Source organism: Gouania willdenowi, unplaced genomic scaffold (assembly GCF_900634775.1).
Source record: "Gouania willdenowi unplaced genomic scaffold, fGouWil2.1 scaffold_3_arrow_ctg1, whole genome shotgun sequence".
NCBI lineage: Eukaryota > Metazoa > Chordata > Actinopteri > Blenniiformes > Gobiesocidae > Gouania > Gouania willdenowi.
The window spans coordinates 1,218,867-1,244,643 of NW_021145162.1; the positions used below are offsets into that span (position 1 = coordinate 1,218,867).

The 25,777-nt window shown below is 42.9% G+C and overlaps 1 protein-coding gene across 1 annotated transcript in view; it reads left to right on the forward strand.

Moving 5' to 3' along the window:
• The first annotated feature begins 3,730 nt into the window (after window positions 1-3,730).
• Window positions 3,731-25,777, forward strand: part of pik3r4 (phosphoinositide-3-kinase, regulatory subunit 4) — a 49,505-nt gene continuing 27,458 nt past the window's right edge. The window contains 11 exon segments of the mRNA XM_028442130.1: window positions 3,731-4,036; window positions 6,820-7,537; window positions 15,883-16,016; window positions 16,186-16,396; window positions 16,541-16,936; window positions 17,008-17,142; window positions 20,336-20,557; window positions 22,450-22,623; window positions 22,691-22,836; window positions 22,920-23,076; window positions 23,079-23,122. Coding sequence (XP_028297931.1) covers window positions 6,826-7,537; window positions 15,883-16,016; window positions 16,186-16,396; window positions 16,541-16,936; window positions 17,008-17,142; window positions 20,336-20,557; window positions 22,450-22,623; window positions 22,691-22,836; window positions 22,920-23,076; window positions 23,079-23,122 — 2,331 coding nt within the window. The 5' untranslated portion in view covers window positions 3,731-4,036; window positions 6,820-6,825.

Genomic DNA, 25,777 nt, shown 5'->3' on the forward strand with positions numbered 1-25,777 from the left:
CATATGTGACATTAGGTGTAAAAGTAGTAGAATGTGTTTATAAGTGCTGAACATGTCTGGAAAGTGAAAAAAATGTGCAGAAAATACATTAAAATGTGATGTAGAAGTGTCAGAAAAGGGTGAAAAGGAGCAAAAATACATTAAAAGCAGAAAAATATGACAAGAAAAACTGATGAAAATATGTTAAAATATGGTGAGTTTGGTGGAGTTGTAGAAAATGATAAAATAAGCAAAAATGGGCTGCTGAAATTGTTTAGAAATTTTTGTTAGTTTTTTGAAGTCATCTGGGGACCCCCTCCCAGTGTCTCATGACCCCAAGGTTGAGAACCCCTGGTCCAGTAGATGAGAGAGAATGGTAGTGGGTCTTTGTGGGGGCCTGAGGCTACAGACTGTGTTTGAACTTTACACCTCGTTCGCAAACCAGCACATTAACCAGTTCATCCACATACTGTGTGTGACGTACAGGGAGGAGCCTCTGACCTTAGTCATTCAACCTGTGTGTGTGTGTGTGTGGTCAGAGACATTAAAAGAGGCTTTGCTTCCTCTCAGGGAAGAATGGTTGAAGGTAGAAGAACAGGTGGTGAGGCTGGTATGAGGTGGTATGAGGTATGAGGTGTCCATCCCTCCCTGAACAGGAACAGTACATTGTTCTGGTAAAGACACGGCTCCACCTGAGGATGTTTATTTCACATAAAGCTAAAAAAAAACAGCGTTAAGATGTTAAATAATATCCTCTAAATAAAGACTGTTCACATCTGTTGTGGGTCACAAATAAACTCTGGCAAAGTCTGGAAGTTTAAGTTTTTAAGATTGTTCAAAGTGTGCAAAAAGTTACAAAAAGGTGCTATTTACAAACAAAACAAAAATAAAATAAAATAAAATAAAAGAACATCTCAATGTTCACTGGAAAACTTCTTATTTCAACCATGAGTTTGGCCTGTAGATGTCACCCACACTGCAACCAGGCATAGACTGAATTCTCATTCACAAACTTCCTGTAGCCCAAGCCCCTCCCACTCACCTTATGTAATGGGGGTGAAATCCATTTTTAGAACAAACAAAGCATTGTATTGATTAAATTAATACATCTGTTTCTTATAATAAAACAAAATACAATGCCATTCCTTCACTGAATGATGCACATAAGGCAGTGGTCGTTGTCCTCGGGCATGCTGCTCCCGGTGCTACTTCTATTCCGGGTCCTTTTGGCCTGGGGCCCGGTCCCTGCTGGCTCTGGGCCCACTGAAGGATGCCCGCCGGCTGCCCGTTCGTCGCGGCTCTGGCCGTCTGCTGGGAGTGGGCCTTGGCCCTCTGCTGAGGTCTCGGGCGGGGGCTCTCTGGGCCCTCCCCTTGGGGGATTGGGTGCGGAGGTGGGGGTGGTGGGGTGGATGTCGGTGGGGGGCCTTGGGGTGGAGGGCCTTGGGGTTGGGGGTGGTGGTGGAGTGTGCCGGCTCCTCAGCTTCTAGGTGCTTTGGGGGGTGTATGTGGAGGGCGGTCGCTGCCTCTCGGCTTGGTGTCTTGGGGGCGTCTGGGGGGCTGCTCGGCCGGGGGGGTGGCCTGGGCTCCCTGGCCCCTGCTCTTTCTGCTATTCTGGCTGCGTCCTCGAGTCCGGGGCAGCGCTTGGGTTTACAGTGGCAGTATCTTGCACATACATCGGTCTACGATGCACTAGCATGCCTTGGACTGTGGGATAAAACTTGTCGTGGGCTTAACTTTAGACACGTTGATCCCAAATACCTGTTTCAGGTATTACCACTCACTCCTTCCCTCTGCCCACAGCCACCACCATTATAGTTAAGCCTCACTCCAAAAACTTCACATCTCACTCTAACTTTACAGTAATCAACTCCTCCCCACCCTCCCATTTCTCTACCTTGAATTGCTCCTCCCTGCTCCTCCCTCCTCTCCCACAAAGTAGCTCCTCTGTGGTACCTGAGCCCTGGTTGACCGCCATTCCTGGTGGGCCAACAGCACTGCTCTCCTCGTCCTCATTCTCTGTTGCCCAGGATGCGGCCCCCTCATCCAGGGCCAGGTTATCAGCCGCGGTTGTGTTCTCAAGTTTTTGCGAACGCAGTCCTGTGCACTTTGAAAAACACACCCTTGGTTTCTGACTTGCCATCCCTCTTCTGACACCATATGTTGTAGGTCACAAATAAACTCTGGCAAAGTCCGGAAGTTCAAGTTTTTAAGTTTGGTCGTCAGGCACTGATCGACACTGAAATCCCATTCACAAACGTCTCCTCCTATAGCCCAAGCCCCTCCCTCTCACCTTACGTAATGGGGGTAAAATCTATTTTTATAATAAACAAAGTATTGTATTGATTAAATTAATACATCTGCTTCTTATAATAAAACAAAATACCATGCCATTCCTTCACTGAATGATGCACATAAGGCAGTGTAATTTAAAGATAAATTATGTTCCCTAAGCAACGTATGAAGTGAGACAGAGAGGTGAGTGACAGGATCCTGTGTGTACCCGGGTACCTGGAGGGTTCGATAAAGTGTCTGTATACGTTTTGTCGCTGGTCCCTCTCTTGCACTGCACCGGCAGCCTCGTGGGAGCTGACTGTGTACGCAGCCTATGCTTTAAGCAGGAGAGGCAGGGAAGAGAGTGCAGTGCACTGTGGAGTCTTTAGTGATGACTCCATCACAACATTGTTTACCTTGTTTACAATTACATTGATCTGGTATTATTTTTGTAGTCTATATTTCAGTTGTTGAACATTTGACATGTTTTTACATTATATTGGCAGTGGCTATCCTTATGGTTGCCGTATCAATATATCAACATTTTATCCATACGCAGCGCCCCTATTTGGCCAATTTAGGTCACGTGATAGGTCAGTCATTGACCAGTTTAGTTTGCGTGACTAAGACTAAATCTAACCCTAACCTAACCCTAAAGTTACAACCTAACCTTAAAATGCTACGTACGTGTACTTCAGTAACCGTACCAACGGCACCGGGGTTTGTTCGTATGGCAACCGTATAAATAGACACTTTCTATTATATTTGTGCTGCTGCTCTCATTGAGACTAACTTGCTTTAATAAAGACTATAAATCACATTTTAAATTGTATTTAACATTTTGTTTATTTATTTGTATTAATATTTATCCATTTTGCACAATTACAAAAACAAGTGTTGGAGCATGTTCTCAATCAGCCTTGTCTGTGTGATGTTCAATGTTTCTTTTTGCACTTTATATTGATAGGCACGGAACGTGGTTCTAGATCCTTCTGAGTGTGTTTTTACTTCTACTACTTTTGTTTGTGAGTGTTTCCGGTTCCGTTTGAGCGGGAGAGGAAGAGAGAGAACTTCCGGTACAGTTATGTTCTGATGAGGATGCCAGAACTAAGCTCAGAATAAAAACCACTAGAATGAGCAACGACGCTGAACGCGCAACAACAATACATGGATAGATAGATCTATAGATAGATAGATAGATAGATAGATAGATAGATAGACAGACAGACAGACAGAGACAGACAGACAGATAGAACACCAAACACAATCTCAAACAACTGTATTATGTACCTTCACTTTCTCATACATAAATCTAGTTGAAATAAAATGCAGTAAAAACCCAACAAGAAAAATGTTAGGAACCATGCTGTAAATATATTTTATTTACAAAAGTACATCAATAAATAAATACATGTTAATAATAGCTGTTAAAGGGACGAGCCTGAGGTTTTATTGCGTGTGGTTGCAGTACCACCGCTGACCGGCGGAAGCGCTGCTTCTCACTGATCCACAAACACAATAAACAACAGCTGGTGGTGGCTAACCGTTAGCACATGCTAAATGACGCACTCTGCCTCAGTGAGGCACTTATAACGTTCTCTGTAGTTTTACAGCAGATTACAATAAGCGGAGTGTCCGAGGACGGCAGCGGGGGACGTACCGAGTTCTAGCGGCATGAAGGCGCTCCGTCGGCCGGATAGCAGCTGTTAGCATCCCCGGACCGGAGCTAACCGCTAAAGCTAACACAGCTAGCTCCCTGTAAACAATAACAAAGAGCAAACAGCAGGTAAATAAAGGAAGAGGGGATTAAAGTTCGCCAAAGAAGAATTAGGAAGTGTTGTATAAATAGTGGTTTATTTATATTAGCACAATGCTAACGTAGCAGTAAATCACGTGATCGCAGTCACATGATCTACTAAAAACAGTCACCATTATATTATTAGATTGATAATGATCCGTATTATTCACAGTAAGACTAAAACGTAGTTAATGTAAGATATTGGCCGTTGCTATGGATACGTTAAACGTATCTTGAGCTCATTTATTTTGGCAGTGGCTGTTCGTACACTTGTATCAATATACCGACATTCTATCCGTATGCCAATTTCACCAGTTTAGGTCACGTGATAGGTCAGTAGAGTTGCCACCTTTCAGAAAAGAAAATAAGTGAAAAATAGAAACATTTTGACATAGAACAGTGTTTATCAAACGTTGTTGCCCCATTTACCCGTAGTTCATGTTATATATTAATTATTAGTGTCTGCTGACTCGTCTAAACTCTTTCCTGTGGCTCGTCCAACATTAACCTTGAATTTAGGCCTTTTTTATTCATTTTTTTTTTCTGATCATATTTTTGTTCATTTTGGAGAGTTGTGCAACAAATTATGATTGATTGGATGAAAAATAAAAGTCTGTGTGCATGTAAAAAAAATCTATAATGTTGAAAAATAACCTGAAACGTGTGTAACTCCTGAAAAGTGTGTTCATATAAACCTAGGGCAGCGTATGTAAACTTTATTTTCTAAGGAACCATTTTTCCTCCTCTCACCTGGATTAAAATCCTTCTGGAGCCAAAAAAATACCTTCTCAATGAAGACAATATAGTGAATAAAATTATAGTTACAATTATTTCAGCAATATTGTTAATAATTAAAAAAAATATTCTTGATGTAATTGTAGTTCTACAAAAAGTCACTTGAATTTAATAACACATGATCATGTCAGTCATCATATACTGTGTATAATATATATATATATATTATTTATATAAATAAATAATACTAATTGCTTATTAAACTGGTCGTTGACAGTTAATTAAATATTTTCCTACACAAATAAAATCTCTGTTTTCTTCCAGAATAGTGTTTTTGTTGGTTTAGTTTTCTGATCAGAGATTTAAAACATAAGGTTAACCACAGGTGTAGGAAAGTTTATGGTTGATGATAGTTATTTTTTTAGATTTACATATTTTATATCATGATTTTGTTTGGTGTCAATGTCATTTATCATTAATAACCTCTGTAAGAAATAATAATTCATTATTATCATATGTTCTTATAGCTATAGGAGCCATTGCTAAAGAGTCAAAGAGCCACAGGTTGCAGACCCCTGTCCTAGGGGTACACGTACCCCAGTTTGGGAACCACTAAAATATACAGAAATCTCTACAAACATGTTTAACCTCGGGAATATATATATAAACTATTAATGTATTTATTTATTTAATGTTAACCTACTTTTATTAAAATACCATACATAATATGCTTATTTATTACCTAATACTACTGTAATAATAATAAATTATCTTTAATTTAACTTTAAAACCTCCACATCCTAAACATTAAATCAAATCACAGTAGTTTATTAAATGAATCAATCTTACAATTTTATAATCCAATCATGATGTATCTACTGTATCAGCCTCAGGAGATGATGGATGTATGAAGAACATCTCAGAATGTTCATATCTACAGTGTTGTTCTCCTGAGGCTGTTTGATGTCAGACAGACCATCATGTGACACTGAAAACTCTCTATGATTGGACATGTTTAGGGTCTGAGCAGCACGCGCACACACACACAGAGCGGGGGTCCTACGTCAATCCCACCATGATGATGTTGCTGGCCTTGGCATTTCCGGCGTTTTACTTTGTGTGTGACGGTCTGACGGACATGTCTAATGTTCTGGTAATTTATGCAAATACGGAACAAACCTCGTTCCATTTTGTCTCAGTACGGGACGCACCATTTAATGGCCAAATAAGGAACGATTCCGTATTTTAAGGGACTGGTGGCAACACTATAGGTCAGTCATTGGCCAGTTTAGGTCACGTGACTAAGACTAAACCTCACCCGAACCCTAAAAATTGTTGTGATATTGGGTTATAACCTAACCCTAAACCTAACGCTAACCCAAACCCAAACCCTAGACGCTACGTACGTGTACTTTGGTAACCATATCAATAGCACCGGGGGTTGTCCATATCGCAACCACACAAATAGACACTTTCTTTATTTTTAGCTACCCCGCTAACCCTTTTATTTTAGCCCTAACCCTAACCCAGGAAATACCCTGGGTTAGGGCTCCTCTAGAGCAGTGATGTTTTGGGGCTGTCACTGGGCAACACGGACTTGGGTTGCAAAGGAGGAATTTGCCGTGTTAAATTGTTTAAATGAAAAAATACATATGTCAAAAGTGGGATCCGAACCCACGGCAGCGGAAGGAAGAATCCTTGAGTCAGGCGCCTTAGATCACTCGGCCATATTGACACGTTGTTGAAAAGGTCCAGCAATGTGATTGGTCATACCTATAGTCCATGGGTACGTTTAACATATCTCTAGACACTTTCTGAGATATTTTGTTATGGTTACATTTCCAGGACTTTTTTTGTATTTTTTATAGACTTCGGAAGAGAGGTGTTTTAGTGTTAGTTGTGAATTAGAGCTTGTGAAATAATACAAACGGGACCAATTCAAACTACTTATAGAAATAAAAAAAAACTATATGATGTTTTATTGTGTATGTGTGTCATATTGTGTTATATGATGTGTACATATGATGTGTTGTCAGGCTGCGATGGGGAATCAGTTGGCTGGCATCGCTCCGTCTCAGATCCTCTCAGTGGACAGCTACTTCTCAGACATCCATGACCATGAGTACGATAAGAGTCTGGGCAGCACGCGCTTCTTTAAGGTGGCGCGGGCCAAGCACGGTGAGGGCCTGGTGGTGGTCAAAGTGTTCGCCATCCAGGACCCGTCGCTGCCACTCAGCAGCTACCGGCAGCAGCTGGAGGAGCTGAAGATCCGCCTGCACTCCTGCCACAACTGCCTGCCCTTCCAGAAGAGCTCTCTGTCGGAGAAGGCCGCCATCCTCTTCCGCCAGTACGTCCGCGACAACCTGTATGACCGCATCAGCACGCGGCCCTTCCTCAACAACACGGAGAAGCGCTGGATCGCCTTCCAGACCCTCAACGCTGTGGACCAGGCGCACAAAGCAGGCGTGCGCCACGGTGACATCAAGACGGAGAATGTGATGGTGACCAGCTGGAACTGGGTTCTACTTACAGACTTCGCCAGCTTCAAGCCCACCTTCCTGCCCGAGGACAACCCAGCCGACTTCAACTACTTCTTTGACACGTCGCGCCGTCGCACCTGCTACATTGCCCCAGAGCGCTTTGTGGACGGCAGCATGTTCACCGAGAGTGACCAGAACACGCCCTTAGTTGACCTGAGCAACAACAACCAGAGGAGTGGAGAGCTGAGGGCCGCCATGGACATCTTCTCTGCAGGTAATACCACAATATATACAGTATATATACAGAGGGGCAAAAAAGTATTTAGTCAGCCACCAATTGTGCAAGTTTTCCCACTTAAAAAGATGAGAGGCCTGTAATTTTCATCATATGTAAACCTCAACTATGAGAGACAACATGAGAAAAAAAAATCCAGAAAATCACATTGTAGGATTTTTAATGAATTTATTTACAAATTATAGTGGAAAATAAGTGTTTGGTCAATAACTAAAGTTCATCTCAATACTTTGTAATGTACCCTTTGTTGACAATGACAGAGGTCAAACGTTTTCTGTAAGTCTTCACAAGGTTTTCACACACTGTTGCTGGTATTTTGGTCCATTCCTCCATGCAGATCTCCTCTAGAGCAGTGATGTTTTGGGGCTGTTGCTGGGCAACACGGACATTCAACTCCATTCAAAGATTTTCTATAGGGTTGAGATCTGGAGACTGGCTAGGCCACTCCAGAACCTTGAAATGCTTTGTCACGGCAAATTTGTGGTTGACCTCATTTGGAGACATGATTTATTGCTCTGGTTGAATGATGGAGTCCAGTCGAAGCATTGATGATTTTATAAAAAAAGATTTGTTATGAAATTAAATAAAAAAGGAGTAAAAAAAGAAGCTTCCATCCTGTGGAATGAAAGGCAGGCCCCAACAAGGATGGTCAAAAGGCTCATGGCAGAGCAAAAAGGCAAGACCCACTCTAACTAACAGTTTCACAGCTTAAGCTTTTATACAGATAACAGAAAAAGTTCCACCCTGAGGTGAGTAGAAGGAGGGAGTCAGATGCCCAACAGTGGAAATGTTTGTGGATGATGAAGACAGGTATAGTATGAGGAAGGTTGGGCGTCACTCTTGTCTGTCCTTGATAGTGTGTGTGCGTGTATATCTGCACATGAGTTTGAGTTTGGCCTTCAGCAGAGACTCTGTATTGCACTGTGGATACAATACGATCTGTACTGTTTAATCTAACATGATTCAGCTGTTCAAAAGTGCAAAGAGTAATGCAGTCATCATGTATTAAAACATGACAAATTGTACACCTGAACACACATTTGACGATATGATGATGAATATAATAATTGCCATAACAGCTTCTTACGAAGCCACTCCTTCGTTGCCAGGGCGATGTGTTTGTGATCATTGTCGTGCTGAAAGACCCAGCCACGTTTCATCTTCAGTGCCCTTGCTGATGGAAGGATGTTTTCACTCAAAATCTCCTGATACATGTCCCCATTCATTCTTTCCTTTACATGGATCAGTCGTCCTGGTCCCTTTGCTAAGAAACAGCCCCAAAGCTTAATGTTACCACCCCCATGCTTTACAGTAGGTATGGTGTTCTTTCTAGGGATGTAACGATTAATTGTAAGGCAGTTAAAAATCGATTCATAGGTATCACAGTTGATATCGATTTTCTAAAAATTGAATCGCAGTACTTTTATTTTACATCATCATTCTGTCTGATTCCTCCGATAACGAACCATAACAGTCATGCTAACGTGAACAAAATGTAGGATTAGTACAACCAGCAGTGTTTCCAGATACACATTACGTTTTAAAGTCTGAACACACAAAAAAAAACCGCAAATTTCTTGGCGGAAAAAAAAACCAAATCTGGCAACAATAACTTATCGAATAGTTTCTGCAGCCTGCCAATTCAAACAGATGCAGTGGTATTTGTTTCATTCTTCACCAGCCAAAATGGCTACAACATTACCCGCCAAAGTTAATTTTTACACACATTTGGAGGGTGTTAATTTAAAGCCCTGGATACAATACATTAGTGATACGATGCATTAACAGTAGGGATGTAACGATTAATCGTAAGGCAGTTAAAAATCGATTCATAGGTATCACGGTTGATATCGATTTTCTGAAAATTGAATCGCAGTACTTTTTTTAACCAGCAAGTGTAGGCGGCGGGCGAAGTCTGCTAATACTTTCTTTCTGGCTGCCTTCTACTCTTAAATATGTTAATAAATGATTAATTACCCCTTCAGCACTGAAAGAATATCTGTATTATTACTTGAATATCTGTAAAAGTCACGTTTTTCTATTAGCTCTGTCTGCTAGCATAGCTTCTCTTCTTCACTGCAAGAATTTCTGCATGCCAACCGACCACTGTGTTACCAGCGCCCTCTACTGGTCCAAACAAATATGACGTAAGTCAGTGTAATCATGGTTTTTTTTTTTTAAAAGTCCAGTTGTTAAGGCACAAAATACATTTTCAGCTGCACTTTTAAAAAGAAAAAGAACTATTATGCAGTTTTGAATTGTTTATTATAGAACCAGAATTTAAATTAATAGGCTTCATTTTCATTTGTATTATTCCTTTATTTATTTCATTCAAGATTTATTTTTAGTTAAATTGCATTGTTTTGAATTGTTTATCAAGGAATTCTTTTGACAATGAAATATAAAAGGAAAATAATACAGTAGTTTCTAGTTTTTTTCCCAAAAAAAAAAATTGTCTACAGTCCCATTTTGTAAAATAAATCATGAGAGAATCGTATCGTGAACCCAGTATCGTAAATTGAATCGTATCGGGAGTTGAGTGAATCGTTACATCCCTAGTTCTTTCACCTCCAAACGAGTTGAGTTTTTATCAAAAAGTTCTATTTTGGTTTCATCTGACCATATGACATTCACCCAATCCTCTTCTGGATCATCTAAATGTTCTCTGTCAAACTTCAGACGGGCCTGGACATGTAGTGGCTTAAGCAGGGGGACACGTCTGGCACTGCAGGATTTGAGTCCCTGGTGGCGTAGTGTGTTACTGATGGTAGCCTTTGTTACTTTGGTCCCAGCTCTCTGCAGGTCATTCACTAGGTCCCCCCGTGTGGTTCTGGGATTTTTGCTCACCGTTCTTGTGATCATTTTGACCCCACGGGGTGAGATCTTGTGTGGAGCCCCAGATGGAGGGAGATTATCAGTGTCTTGTATGTCTTCCATTTTCTAATAATTGCTCCCACAGTTGATTTCTTCACACCAAGCTGTTTACCTATTGTAGATTCAGTCTTCCCAGCCTGGTGCAGGTCTACAATTTAGTTTCTGGTGTCCTTTGACAGCTCTTTGGTCTTGGCCATAGTGGAGTTTGGAGTTGGACTGTTTGAGGTTGTGGACACTAGGAACGTGCGATATTTTATCGTTTATGATTTATTGTCATAAACATTCTCACCAGTAAGAATATGTCATCCCGCGATATAAACAGTAAATTCCCATGTCCGAAATTAGCGAGGGCCACGGGCCATTTGTCCCTCAATTTAGCCAAGAATGTCCCCCAAAAAAAAGTGTTCCACGGACCAAAACTGCCTCTGTTTGTTGTCAACAACTTATTATTCTCTGGAGCGGAACGTTGTTTACGGAAGCTCTGCACGGTGTGCACCACCACCTGTCTGTGTGTGTGCGGTGCTCGTCTCAGCTACCTGAAGCTACTATGCTGTGATACATCATGAACCACTATTTGGTTAAAACCAGATAAACATCAACAAAGTGAACCAATCCTAGTTCCTCCATCAGATCCACCTAAAGTTCTACAAACACAGGGACAGAGATGAACCTGTAGCAACGATTATGAACTGGAAACTGTTACGGCTGAATTTGCGGTTGACCTCATTTGGAGACATGATTTATTGCGCTGGTTGAATGTTGGAGTCCAGTCCGAGCATTGATGGTTTTATAAAAAAGATTTATTATAAGATAAAATAAGAAGGAGTAAAGAAGAAGCTTCCATCCTGAAAGAATGAAAAACAAAGGCTGGTGGCAAAGCAAAAATGCAAAACCCGTTCAAGACCCGTTCCAACGCTCTGACTAACAGTTTCAAAGCTTAAGCTTTTTATATAGATAACAGCAAAGTTCCACTCTGGGGTAAGGAGGAGGGGAGAGTCAGATGCCCAATAGTGGAAAGATTTGAGGATGATGAATCCGTGTATAAAAGTGAGGAAGATCGGGCGCCACTCTTATCTGTCTTTGATAGTGTGTGCTGCATGCGAGCAGAGACTCTGGCCTTGGCTGAACAATACGATCTGTACTGTTTAATCATGATTCAGCTGTTCAAAAGTGTAAAGAGTAATGGAGTCATCATGTATTAAAACATGACAAATTGTACACATGAACATACATTTGACGACATGATGATGAATATAAAAATCTGCCATAACAAAACTCAACTAAAGCTAACTATGCTAAGTTAACACACTGACACACTGACTGAACTAAGAGCTAATGCTAACCACTCCATATAAGGAATAATAGACCAAATAAAAAGAACACGTCTTACTTTCATAAAACCACAGAGAACCATAGATTTGTTTAGCATAAATAATAATGTCACTATTTTTTAATTATGTGGTAAATGGACATGATTTATATAGAGCTTTATCACCACTGAAACAGTCTCAAAGTGCTTTACATATCAGCTCATTCACCCAATCACTCTCACATTCACACACCAGTGGGACAGGACTGCCATGCAAGGCGCTAGTCGAACACTGGGAGCAACTTAGGGTTTAGTGTCTTGCCCAAGGACACTTTGACACGTAGTCAGGTACTGGGATCAAACCCCAACCTCTCGATCAGAAGACGACCCTCTACCACCTGAGCCACGGTCTCACGTGTTCACAGACAAAAATATACTGAATGATTAAATCATCAGCTTGATCTGGTTTAGTTATAGGAAATCATAGTTATTTATTATTCATAACTTCATGTAACTCATACAATAAATGAAACAAGATTCATCAGCAGTAAAAACATTAACAGTTATTTGTGCTTTTTTTAAAATAATTTTATTTCAAGTGAGGAAATAAATGATATACATACAATAACACTAATAGAGTGACCTACATACACTAATATATTCCATACAATATTAGCTCTGAGTCAGCAGTCTTTTTAATGTCTAATGTTGATGTATTCACATTTATTTGTGTTTGTAAAGAACCTTTTACACTTTAAGTTGTGAATTTTTTTATTCATAGTTTTTATTTATCGTGATTTTTATCGTCATCGTGATAAATACTAAAAATTATCGGGATAATTTTTTTCTCAATATCGCCCATTCCTATTGGACAGGTGTGTTTTATACTGATAACCAGTTCCAACAGGTTCCATTAATACAGGTAAGGAGTGGAGGACAGAGGAGCCTCTTAAAGAAGAAGTTACAGGTCTGTGAGAGACACAAATCTGGCTTGTTTGTAGATGACCAAATATTTATTTTACTGAGGGATTTAACAATTAATTCATTAAAAATCCTACAATGTGATTTTCTGGATTTTTTCTTCTCATTTTGTCTCTCATAGTTGAGGTTTATATATGATGAAAATTACAGGCCTCATCTTTTTATGTGGAAGAACTTGTACAAATGGTGGCTGACTAAATTCTTTTTTGCCCCACTGTGTGTGTGTGTGTATATATATATATATATATATATATGTATATATATATATATATACACACACACACAAACATGTAATGACCATAAGAGTGGAGAGCTGAAGGTCACCTTCAGGTAACACACACATAAACACACAATCACATGTACACGTATACAGTGGTGTGAAAGTCTTTGCCCTCTTTCTGATTTCTTACTTTTTTGCATGTTTTCTACACTTAAATGTTTCAGTCCATCAAACAAATTTAAACATTGGTCAAAGATGACACATGTATGAAGGTAGATATGTTGTACATATGTGCAGAGCTTGTAGAATGTGATGTGAGCTTGTGTGTAACAAATCCACACACGTGAAATAAATTTAATGTCACAAATGTTGCACAGCTGATGCAGTGGCCAAGCGGTTAATGTATTTTACAAAATCTTCCTTTTTATGAGACAGTTCACATGCATGCTCATTGTTTTATTCGTCACATTATATAGATTGTAGATTTAGTAAAATACATGAACTGCTTGGCCACTGTATCAGCTGTCTAGATCCTCATCTCCACAATGCGTAAATATAAACAAGGAGAATCACTCTGACTATTTTTGTTCATAAATGACTCTAACGACCTTTTTCTAACAATCTGTGGAGGCAAATATCAGCATTCTGCCTTTACAGTGAAGAACAATGACTTTGTTTGGGTCATATCACCTGCTGCTGTGCTAAAAAGACACAGCCACTGTCTCCAAATACTCACTTCTGATTGGTCAATCCCACACATGTGGGAGCGGGGAGGGGAGGGGCCATTTGTACGAGCATGAATCAGTTTTGCTACAGACGTCTCACAAAATGTGTTGCAAAACTCAAGCAGCTCAGATTCACATGAGAAAAGTAGTTTGTGTTTGTGTAGCGGTAGATTAGAGAAGTTATAACTGGAGAGTTGTGGTTGTAAACAATCATTTACGCAAGTAATTAAAAAACATGTAAATAAATGTTGGATTACAAGTTTGCAGCTGTAATTTTATTTGTAAATATCAGTTTATACATTTGTGACATTAAAATTATTTCATTTTTTATACACAAACTCACATCACATTCTACAAGCGTCACATTTTGCAACATATCTACCTTCATACATACCTGACAAAGTGAAGTAGACCAAAACATCCTCTAAAGCTAGAGACATCATGCTGAGATCCAAAGACATTCAGGAACAAATGAGAAAAAAGTAATATAAATCTATCAGTGTGAAAAAGGTTCTCAAGCCATTTCTAAAGCTTTAAGACTCCAGAGAACCACAGTGAGAACCTTTATCCACAAATGGCCAAAACACGGAACAGTGGTGAACTTTCCCAGGAGTGGCCGGCTGACCAAAATTACCCCAAGAGCGCAGCGACAACTCATCCAAGAGGTGACAGTAGACCCCACAACATCATCTAAAGAACTGCAGGTATCACTTGCCTCAGTTAAGGTCAGTGTTCATGACTCCACCATAAAAAAGAAACTGGGTTAAAATGACCTGCATGGCAAGAGTTCCAAGACCAAAACCACTGCTAAGCAAAAAGAACATTAAAGGTGCAGTCCGGGCCCTCCCTCCCCCTCCCTCTCTGCTGCTCTCTTGCCCTGCCTCCAAAGTCCCTCTCTCAGAGAAGCTAACGTTAGCCCAACAGCAACATCACAGTAATATAACATGCACTGTTAAAAGCATATTACTGCAGTGCCTCTCTTTCAATGTGCACACACCAATCTATCAGCAGCATCAGCATAACAACACAGTGTCACTCACAGCAGCCCACACGGAGGCTGCAGTGATGGCAGCGTGCACACGAACGACACATGCAATACAGAGTTCTAGTGTAACAATTACAAATCAAACATAATGTAAATGAAGCAGCAGTAATTACCTTTCAAGCAGAAATGAAGCCAATTCCATCTTCTACTCCTCCAGACCATACACTGTAAAAAAGATGGCGCTCCAGGCACTACCTTGCTATGAGCATTGCTGTGTTTTGGCCACGGTGGAAGGGGGCGGGGGCTGTGAGCAACAGCTGTCAGACAGTCCATCAAACACAATCCTGACTCTGATTGGTTCTTTTTACTCGGTCGCGGTACATTCTGGCAACCTGCCAAAGGCTGCAGGAGCAGCAGGGGGCGGGACTCAATGAGCCTTTTTTACTAATAGTTTCATGTAAGGCTGTTAACATCTTTAGTAAATATGACAAAGTGACATTTTTAAGAGTTGCTGACTGCACCTTTAAGGCTCGTCTCATTTTTGCCAGAAAACATCTTGATGATCCCCAAGACTTTTGGGAAAATATTCCGTGGACTGATGAGACAAAAGTAGAACTTTTTGGAAGGTCTGTGTCCCATTACATTTGGTGTAAAAGTAACACCACATTTCAAAAAGAACAGTGTGACAGTGTGATGGTCTGGGCCTGGAAGACTTGTTGTGATAAACGGAAGCATGAATTCTGCTGTTTACCAAAAATCCTGAAGGAGAATGTAAGGCCATCTGTTCGTGACCTCAAAGCTGAAGCCAACTTGGGTTCTACAGCAGGACAATGATCCAGAACACACACACCACCTCTGAATAGCTGAAGAAAAACAAAATGAAGACTTTGGAGGTCTAGTCAAAGTCCTGACCTCAATCCTATTGAGATGTTGTGGCATGACCTTAAAAAGGAGGTTCATGCTGGAAAAACCTCCAATGTGGCTGAATTACAACAATTCTGCAAAGATAAGTGGCCAAAATTCCTGCACAGCGTTGTAAAAGACTCACTGCAAGTTGTTGCTAAGGGTGGCCCAACCAGTTATTAGGTTTAGGGGGCAAATGCTTTTCACACCCCTGTGTATATACCACAAACACAATTATATACACCAACATGTACACAAATAAATACACAAACATGTACACAAAATATATTACACACTACTCTGTAATGTGTGTGTTTGTGTGTACAGGTTGTGTTATTGCTGAGCTCTTCACTGAGGGCGTTCCTCTCTTCGACCTGTCCCAGCTGCTGGCCTATCGTAGAGGACTGTTCCACACGGAGCAGGTCCTGGACAAGATCGAGGACCAGAGCATCAGAGAGCTGGTACACACCATGTGACCTTTACCGACCAATGACGGTCCCTCTACAGCTCACTACACACCAACAACCTACCAGTTTAGCACATCAGTACAAAGTGGTCTTCAGTCACAGGATAACATGATGACCAGTCTGACCGTGACAGCAGCTGTAACTCCCAGTCTGTATCTCTCAGGTGTCTCAGATGGTTCAGCGGGAGGCGGAGCGGCGACTGACGGCGGAGGACTACCTGAAACAGCAGAGGGGGCGGGGCTTCCCTGACATCTTCTACACCTTCCTGCAGCCATACATGGCTCAGTTCGCCAAGGACACATTCCAGTCTGCAGACGAGCGTGTGCTGGTCATCAGGAAGGACCTGGACAACATCCTGCACAACCTGAGGACAGGTGAGACATAGTAGCCCCTCCCTTGATTAGCCAGCATAGCAAAGCTAACCAAGGAAGGGAAGAAGCACACACACACACATATATATCTAAAACTTAATACTGAACCCGGCCTGTGTAATGAGCTTGTTGTGCGTCTCTTTCCAGGCTCTTCTTCCTCATCCTCGTCCTCACAGGAAATCCCGGAGACTCCCAGTCCACGAGAGGAACAGGGCCTGCTGGTGCTAGTGTCCGTCATCACTTCCTGTCTACAGACGCTACACTCCTGCGACTCCAAGCTGGCGGCGCTGGAGCTGGTGCTGCACCTGGCGCCACGGCTGGGCGTGGACGTGCTCCTGGACCGCATCACGCCCTACCTGCTGCACTTCTGCAGCGACGCGGCGCCCCGCGTGCGTGCCCAGGCCGTGCGCACACTGGCCAAGGTGCTGGCGCTGGTGAAGGAGGTGCCGAGGAACGACGTCAACATTTACCCTGAGTACATCCTGCCCGGCATCGCACACCTGGCGCAGGACAACGCCACCATCGTTCGTCTCGCCTACGCAGGTAAGCGTCTGTCAGAGGGAGTGTTGGCAAGGAGACGTGAAGATGGTTCATGTCTCACTCTCTGTATTCAGAAAACATCGCACACCTGGCAGAGAGCGCGCTGCGTTTCCTGGAGTTAGTCCAAGAGAACAACGTGAACACGGAGCAGGACGTGAGCGGAGAGGACAGTGAGGAGACTCTCCACCCCAACGAGAACTACGACTCTGGTAACGCCCCACGCTACACCACATGATGGGTAACGCTGTATACTGGACTGCATGATGGCTAACACCGCACGCTGCACCACATGATGGGCAACGCCCCATGCTGCACTGCGTGATGATGACGCAGAGCAGCGTGTAAGCACCTCTATGTGCAAGCGACATATCAGGGGAGATGGAAGCTTCGGTGTGAACGCACCTATATAGTGGGGTCTCCTAACCCTCTTCCCCTGGTTAGGGGTCTGCAACCTTTACTCTCAAAGGAGTCATTTTGCCTCATCTCACCTGGATTAAAGTCCTCCTGGAACCAAAAAAAATACCTTCTCAATGAACACAATACAGGTGTATTAAATTCTACTAGTACAGTGCTCGTCAGAAGCATGTATTCATATAGTGGGAGCTTAAGTAGAGTTAATTATTTATTAACGCTACAAAGTAAAATAGTGTGTGTGATTTCCCTGGTTTATTTCTATGGGACATGCACATGCTTTTTGTATGTTTCAGTTGTTTTTTTGTGCTTTTTCTGTATAATTATTGTTTTTTGTTGCCATTTAAGTGAGATTCTGGAATCATTTTGTGTATTTTTGTATCTTTTTTAGTGTAGTTTTGTGCATTTCTGTTGTCATTTTTTGTATAAATATTTAGTTTTGAGTATTTTGAATCATTTTAATATTGAAAGTGTCTGGAGGTACATTAAACGTAGCCATTGTCCCTGGGACTGCATCAGTGCTGTGCTGGGATAGTCTAGTGGTCTAAGGCGCCGCACTCACCGCTATCGTGGGTTTCGCTAACATGGGTTTGAATTCCACTTTTGACAAATATTTTTTTTTCATTTTAACATATTTAACACGACAAATTCCACCTTTAAAAATACATATCTGACAAAAATATACATTTTATGGTTAGGGATTGAGTTAGGGATAGAGTTAGGTTTAGGGTTAGAGTTAGGGATAGAGTTAGGTTTAGGGTTAGAGTTAGGGATAGAGTTAGGTTTAAGGTTAGAGTTAGGGATTGAGTTAGATTTAGGGTTAGAGTTAGGGATAGAGTTAGGTTTAGGGTTAGAGTTAGGGATAGAGTTAGGTTTAGGGTTAGAGTTAGGGATAGAGTTAGGTTTAAGGTTAGAGTTAGGGATAGAGTTAGGTTTAGGGTTAGAGTTAGGGATAGTTAGGTTTAAGGTTAGAGTTAGGGATTGAGTTAGGTTTAGGGTTAGAGTTAGGGATTGAGTTAGGTTTAGGGTTAGAGTTAGGGATTGAGTTAGGTTTAGGGAAAAGATAAAAGGGTTCGTGGGGTAGCTAAAAACAAATGAGCTACACGGAACTGTGTGTGTGTGTGTGACTCGCTACTCCGTGGCTCACACACAGGCATGCACTTTAGCCACGTACATGCACGCACATCAGTGACTCACATTAGGTCCAATCAGTGAGACTTGAGAGCTTTGCTAGTTTATCAGTTTATCCTTTTAGTTTATCTGTGAAATAAAATTAAAATAAACATTTGGAAATCACCAAGATAACGGATGCACACACTTGGGGTATTTGGAAGCCGTTGACTAAGTTTCAGGTCGAACTCAAACCACATCGGGGAGATATTCGCTCTACACACACATGCACACACACCTTCTTTGCTTTTATAGATAGAAGATAGATAGATACAGTTAAAATTATATAGAATGTTTGATTTGATTTATATTGATCATGTAAATGGTATCTTAAAAATAGTTTAAAATAAAATAAATTAACATCAATAAAAAAAACAGTATCTTTATCTTTAAATTCTTACACATCTCAGTTTATATGAACACAATGTTTATAAAGAAGATTTTTATAGTTAATGTATATGAAAGTCTACAAAAAGTAACATGAATACAATAACACATGATCATGTGATCAACACATGCTAATTACTCATTTCTTGCCACACATAAAACATACATATTTAACCTGTACATTGGTGGTTAAATGAATCTGTTCCCACACAATTAAAATCTGTATTTTCTTCCAGAAATAGTGTTTTGTTGGTTTAGTTTCTTACCAGGGATTTAAAACTTAAGGTTAGTCACAGGTGGAGGAAAGTTGATGATCTGTAGATGTTGTAGGAGGTGAAGTAGGAATGTGCTGAGTCATTGTACAACGTGATTTATTTTAGGTTCATAAATTGTTATATCATGATTTTATTTGTCATTAATCATTAATAACCTCCGTAAAAAAAATAACTATTTATTTCAATAGTTTTTCAAAGCTATAGTGAGCCATTGTATAAGAGTCAAAGGGCCCCATTAGGCCCCAGAACCGCAGGTTGCAGACCCCTGTTTTGACATAACCACAGCTGAACATCTGTCCTGGTATCATAGTCCATCAGTTCTGGTCCCTCCATGATGATTCTGATGAGGTCCTCCTCCCTGGTGTAGAATAGTGTATGCGCTGCGCGTGTACGCTCTCCGCTTCACATGCTCACCGCTCGGCGCCCCACATGCCCTCCGTCACTATGCCCGGTGAGCCTAGCGCTCTACCCCACCAATTTGCAACGACTGTCACACGTCCGGACGCCTTTCCCCAGTGTGTGTTTGTCCCAGTGTCTGTGAACGCAGCACGGACCGTGTCTCTCCCCAATGTTGGTGACGCAGCAGCTGTCTGTTCGGGGACATGGCAGCAGGACTCATCAGGACAAGGAAGTTTCCTCCTTTTGGATTTTCAAAATAAGGTCACCCTATGCACTCACACAGATGCAACCAGATTAGATTTTCACTCGCACACACTGAAAAAATTGTCGCATATGCAATCAATTTAGTCGCAGTCTTGGGCCCTGATACACACAGCATAGATGAACCCTCTGATTATACCACAATCTGATCTTTATAGAAGCACAGAGTCATCACTGCTACAGCGGCTGTTTCACACAGTATTAGACTAGAGGCTGTCAATCAATGCACACTGAGGGCTGTGATTGGAGGAAACCTTCCTACCTCCTCCCAGTTTTTATAGGAGGGGTGAAGAGCACTATTAATAAACAGCACTACTTAATACCAAAATACATGTATTCAGCAGAAAAAAGTGGGTTTAGGGTTTAGTTACTTTTTAAGGTCAAACTAGGCCGTATGTGGCCTCCAAAATAAAATGACTTTGACACCCCTCCTCTAAAATCTAACGCCTCTGTGTGTGTGTGGTGTGTGTGTGTGCGTGTGCGTGTGCGTGCGTGTCAGAGCTGCAGGCGCTACATGAGATGGTCCAGCAGAAAGTGGTGACACTGCTCAGTGATTCTGAGAACATCGTCAAACAATCGCTGATGGAGAACGGCATCACGCGCCTCTGCGTCTTCTTCGGCCGACAGAAAGCCAACGACGTGCTGCTGTCGCACATGATCACCTTCCTCAACGACAAGAACGACTGGCACCTGCGGGGGGCGTTCTTCGACAGCATCGTGGGTGAGTGAGCGTGTCCTCACATTCGTTAACGTCAATGAACATCAGTCACTTTCCAATCAAAGATGAGATGATTGACTGTCAGATCTTTTCAACACATGCGTGAAACGCGTCTACATCCACTCACCTTATTTTACTTAATGTCCAACGTTTGAGAGCTGGTTTTTACTTAATGTGGTGGTGCTGTTGATGTTGGCTTACGCGTACTGTGTCCACTGGATGTTATTGTAACAAAAAATATATAAAAAATGAAATACCAGAGGCGATGATGTCTGGTCGGATATGTCATTTATTGCAGATGATGAGCAGATGTTATGTCCATAAACCAGAATGATGTAATTAATGCAGGGTATGAAATACCAGAATAGCATTCTGGTTCTCCAGCATCATACCTGACGTTCATTACAGCCTCCTTTTATGGCTGATTAGGGCAAAGCCCCTCCTTTAGCGCCCTCTGCTGGTGAAATGGCTTCACCACTATTTTAGAACTGGTTCGTGTACTATTTTACAGCAGTTCATGACATGTACTATTATGCAGCTGGTTGTGTATTTTCACAGATCGAGGTGACTGTTAACACAGTGACAGCGTAAGCAATAGAAGATTTTGATTTTGGTTATATTAGGTTTGGTTTAAAAAATAAGGATAAAAGTAAAGTTTTTTGTACAACCCTATTTTTAATGAGTTAAAATAATTAGGTTTATTTATACTGCCTCAAAACCTGTTTTTCAAGCATTTATTTCAGAATGTATATGCTATATGACTTCATCAAGTGCTCAGAAAATAACAAAGCTTTAAAAGACTGTTAAATAATTCATAAACATATATTTAATGTGATGCTGCAGGGTGTGTAGTTACACTAGTCACTACATGAAGCCTTTGTACCACCAGGGGGAGCTGTTACCCTGCAACAAAGCACTTTTCTTACCCTGGTTTTTTGTTTTTTGTCTTTTTTTTAATAAAAAATTTAGAACACCACAAAAAGTCACATATTTACATGTTGTTAGAGATTTGAGATACTTTCATGTTCAGTACCTGAGATTTCATACATAGACACATAGTCAGAGGTTTTGCTTTGCTGAATCAATCAATCAATCAATCAATTTATTACCGATGAACAGAAATGAATCAACGGTCCCCACATGGGCTACCGTCTGGGGCGCATCGCGCGGGCGGCATCAAGGAAAAGGCGCTCTGGCGCGCTCTGGGGTGCCTGGTCGGTGCTCCTGGGGGCCGGCGATGCACTGGCACGCCTTGGGATGTGGGATAAAACTCATACTGGGCTTAACCTTAGACACGTTAATCCCAAATACCTGCTTTAGGTACTACCATTCACTCATTCCCCCTGTTCACAGCCACCAACATTATAGCTAAGCTTCACACTTGTCACTATACTGGCTGGATTACACAACATGATAAGCACAATTTATTCTTCAACCTCACATCTCACCCTCACTGCAAAACAATCTATTCTTCCCCACCTTTTCTTTTCCTGCCTTGAGTCTCTCCTCCCTGCTCCCTTTCCCCTCCCCTTCCCCCTCCCCCTCCACTTAGGTGTATCACTGCTCTCCCTTTTTATGTCCTCCCTGTTAATCTGAGTGTCATAGACATAGAGTTAAAGTAGACAGTTTTTCTCAGAAACTGTTTAAGATACGATAACCAAATTCGGTGTGTGGCTTCAGATTATCAATACCTTGATGGAGTTCGAAAATGAGAAGTGCTCAAATATTTTTTGCCGGAGTTATTGCCCTTGTGCTGTTTATTGGACTTTATTTGAGGCATCTTCAAAGGGGACAGCTTTTTTTTTATAAACTGTTAAAGATAGTTGGTTATTTTCTATTCTGATGTGATAATATTTTTTATGTATATACAGTATCTAACTTCTGGTTGGTTGCAGGCGTGGCGGCGTACGTGGGCTGGCAGAGCTCGTCCATCCTGAAGCCCCTCCTCCAGCAGGGTCTGAGCGACACGGAGGAGTTTGTGATCTACAAAGCTCTGAACGCTCTCACCTGCATGTGTCAGCTGGGCCTGCTGCAAAAGACTCACATCTACGAGTTTGTCAGCGACATCGGTGAGAGCACCACACCCCGCCCCCGCTCTGTTACCTTGTGACTCAGTGCACTTCCTGTCGCCCACAGCGCCCTTCCTGTGTCACCCTAACCTGTGGATTCGTTACGGCGCTGTGGGCTTCATCACTGTGGTCGCTCAGCACCTTAACGTGGCCGACATCTACTGTAAGCTGATGCCTCACCTCACTGCCTTCATCACCCAGCCCATCATCCAGGTGAAGCTCCGCCCCCCTCTCATCACCTCAGGATGGCATGCCTGATTAAATCTCCGCCCCCTGCTCCCTGCCCCTCCCCTCAGATCGATAAGGAGCTGGTGCTGCTGAGCGTCCTGAAGGAGCCAGTCAGTCGCTCCATCTTCGACTATGTGCTGCGCTCCAAAGACATCGGCAGCCTCTTCCGACACCTGTTGCTGCGCCAGAAGAAACGCGCCGGTTCCATCCCAGAATGCCCCCCCCCGACGACCCCGCTATCGCTCAGCTGCTGAAGAAGCTGCTGTCACAGGTTTGTTAGGACTTTCTTTTCTAGAGTTCTACCTCCGAGGAGCACATCAGCGACACAGAAATACCCGGTGACCATCTCCCACATTAGCAGGTTCTCATGAGTTCGTCCCAAAATCATCCTATTAAAGTTATGACATCATCATCAAATAGCACTCAATATATTTCCCCATTTTCTTTTTTTTTTGCTTCCGTTTCATCATCTTTCCCTAATCAGACTCATTACAGACTATTAAACTTCGTCAAGCTGTTAGCTAACATGCTAAAGCTAACATTAAGTTTTACAATTAAAAATAGGGTAACCATATTTTGACTTCCAATAAAGAGGACATGTGGGTCGACCTCTTCATACTCAAAGTTTCCTTGAATTACCTTATAACGGCCAAATACAATATGTATAAATAAGTAGATTTTATTTATGAAGCGCTTTTCACAGATAAAAATCACAAAGTGCTGTACAAACATTTCAGTTACACCCCGTCCATAGAAACATGAAAGACAATCACATATAACATAGGAGGACAAGAACGGGAGAACTGTGGGTTGGCATGGGCATGGGAGGCGCCCCGTATTTAGATGATAAGTTTGAGAACAACAGGAGGAGAGGGGAGGGGAAAAAGCAGGTTTTAAACTGACTTCCCCATTGAAGAGGAAAGTATAAAACTAGAAAAAAACCTCCTCGGCATATGTGCACCAAAAGCAGAACAGTCACAACATAAACTCGAGAACATAGCACGTGGGCAGGGGGTGGTGGTAGGGGTCGGGGGGGGAGGGGGTAGGTGGGGTTTGGGGGTTTAGGGTGCAGAAAGGAAGGATTGCAAGGAGGAGAAAAAGGCGATCTATTTCATCCCTGCTGACCGCCAGAGGCGGTGCTTTAAGCACTGAATATTCCCATTCGCGCATGCGCAGTGCGAGTATGTATACCAACAATGTCACCCGTGACCCCTGGATGACCCAGAGGAAGTTTATATCTTCCGGTATCACTCCAGGGTACTTTCCTTTTTTTCTTCTCGCGCGCAGTTACTGGAATACTGTGCATACAGCTGCCGTCGCTAGTAGCTCCGTGACCGCGGTAGGTCGGAGCAGCGTGCATTCGCCCTCCAGGAGCTGCGACGGTGAGTGTTTGGGTAGCGGTAGCTTCACCCATTAGCAACTTCTGTTGGCACAGGTCGCATTAGCGCCGCCTCCCCCCAGCATATGGTTTGTGTTTGGTCCCGACGACACACGCTGACAAGGTAAGTAGCCGCTTATTCGGCAGATCAATGGTTGTCTTTATAAAAATGAAAGAGATGGTCGGTGAAGGCTGCATTTGAGCAGCCTACTCCCGAAATTTAAGTTAGCCGACTTTCTTTGTTTGCTGGTGGGTTGTGTGCGCACGCCCGGAGCCCAGCGTGGATTTGTTTACATTAGCATCTCCGGCTAAGCTAGTGTCATCTTCTGTTAAAGAGCCCAGTCTGGGTGAGGACCACAGTACAGTGGTTGTTTTTTGTTTAGTATATTGGGCCTCCACTGTGCAGGCAGCGTGCGCGCTCCCTTCCCCAGTATACGGTCCCTATACTCGCCCAACCTACGGCGTCCGCGCTCAGGCTAAGCCGAGGAGTGCAGGGTGATACCAGACGGCGGCGTGCGCGCCCCCTCCCTTTGTTGAATACCTGTGTTGAAATCAGTGACTTCTCAGTCAAGCTACGATGGATGGCTCACATATCTGCACATCTTGTGGGGTTTCTTTACAGCCAGAGGATGACCACGACCTATGCCCCACATGCCTTGGCCCTGAGCACCTGGGGGAGGCGCTGTCAGGCAATCCCTGCATGAACTGCAGCTACTTGCCTCGGGCGGCCAGGGTTGCCAGGTTGGCGGGGGTGGAAGGCTCAGTAGCCGTAGTCAACCTCCCCTCAGGCCAGCCACCTCCGACCCGTCAGACACGCTCCAAGAGGCGGGCAGGGCTGCGGCAGCAGAAGAGAACGAAGTCTGACCATAGTGGGTTATCATCTAAAGTTGAGCAGCTGTCTGCTGAATTGGCTCAGATGAGATCCCTGCTGGCCGACAGCCAGCCGGTTATTCCCCTGGTGGCTGATGCGGCACTCTCTCCCCCAATGCCAACACTGCTGCCCGAGGAGGATACACTCTCTTTGGCTGCTTCGGCTAGCCATTTCTGTGATTATCGGGAGAATTTGGATGTTGGATCCCAGGTGTCTGAGCAGGGCTCCCACTCCTCGGATCACAGTTCGGGGGCCGAGGTGGAAGACAACTCCATGCGCGCTGTCATGCGCCTGGCTCTACAGCGGCTGCACACAGTTGTCCCACAGCAGGCAGGGGCAGCATCTGCAAGCGCCTTCTTCAGGCGCAGGCCTGCCCCCACAGCTTTCGCTATTCCTCATTCAGAGGATTATCTGAGGGAGTTGCAGTCCTATTGGAGGGACAGTAATGCTTGCTCCCGTCTCTCTGCAGATGGGCGGACCCTGGCAGCCATGCATGATGCAGCGGGGGCCGGCTGGATCACACTCCGCCCATCGAGCCTGCCATCGCTTCTCTTATTGTGCCCCCAGATGAAGCACTTCGAAGGGATGCTAGGTGTCCTCGACCCCAGTGTCGAATAACCGATGACCTTCTCACGAGGGCTTATGATGCTGGAGCACGTGCTGGTCGCATGGTTAAC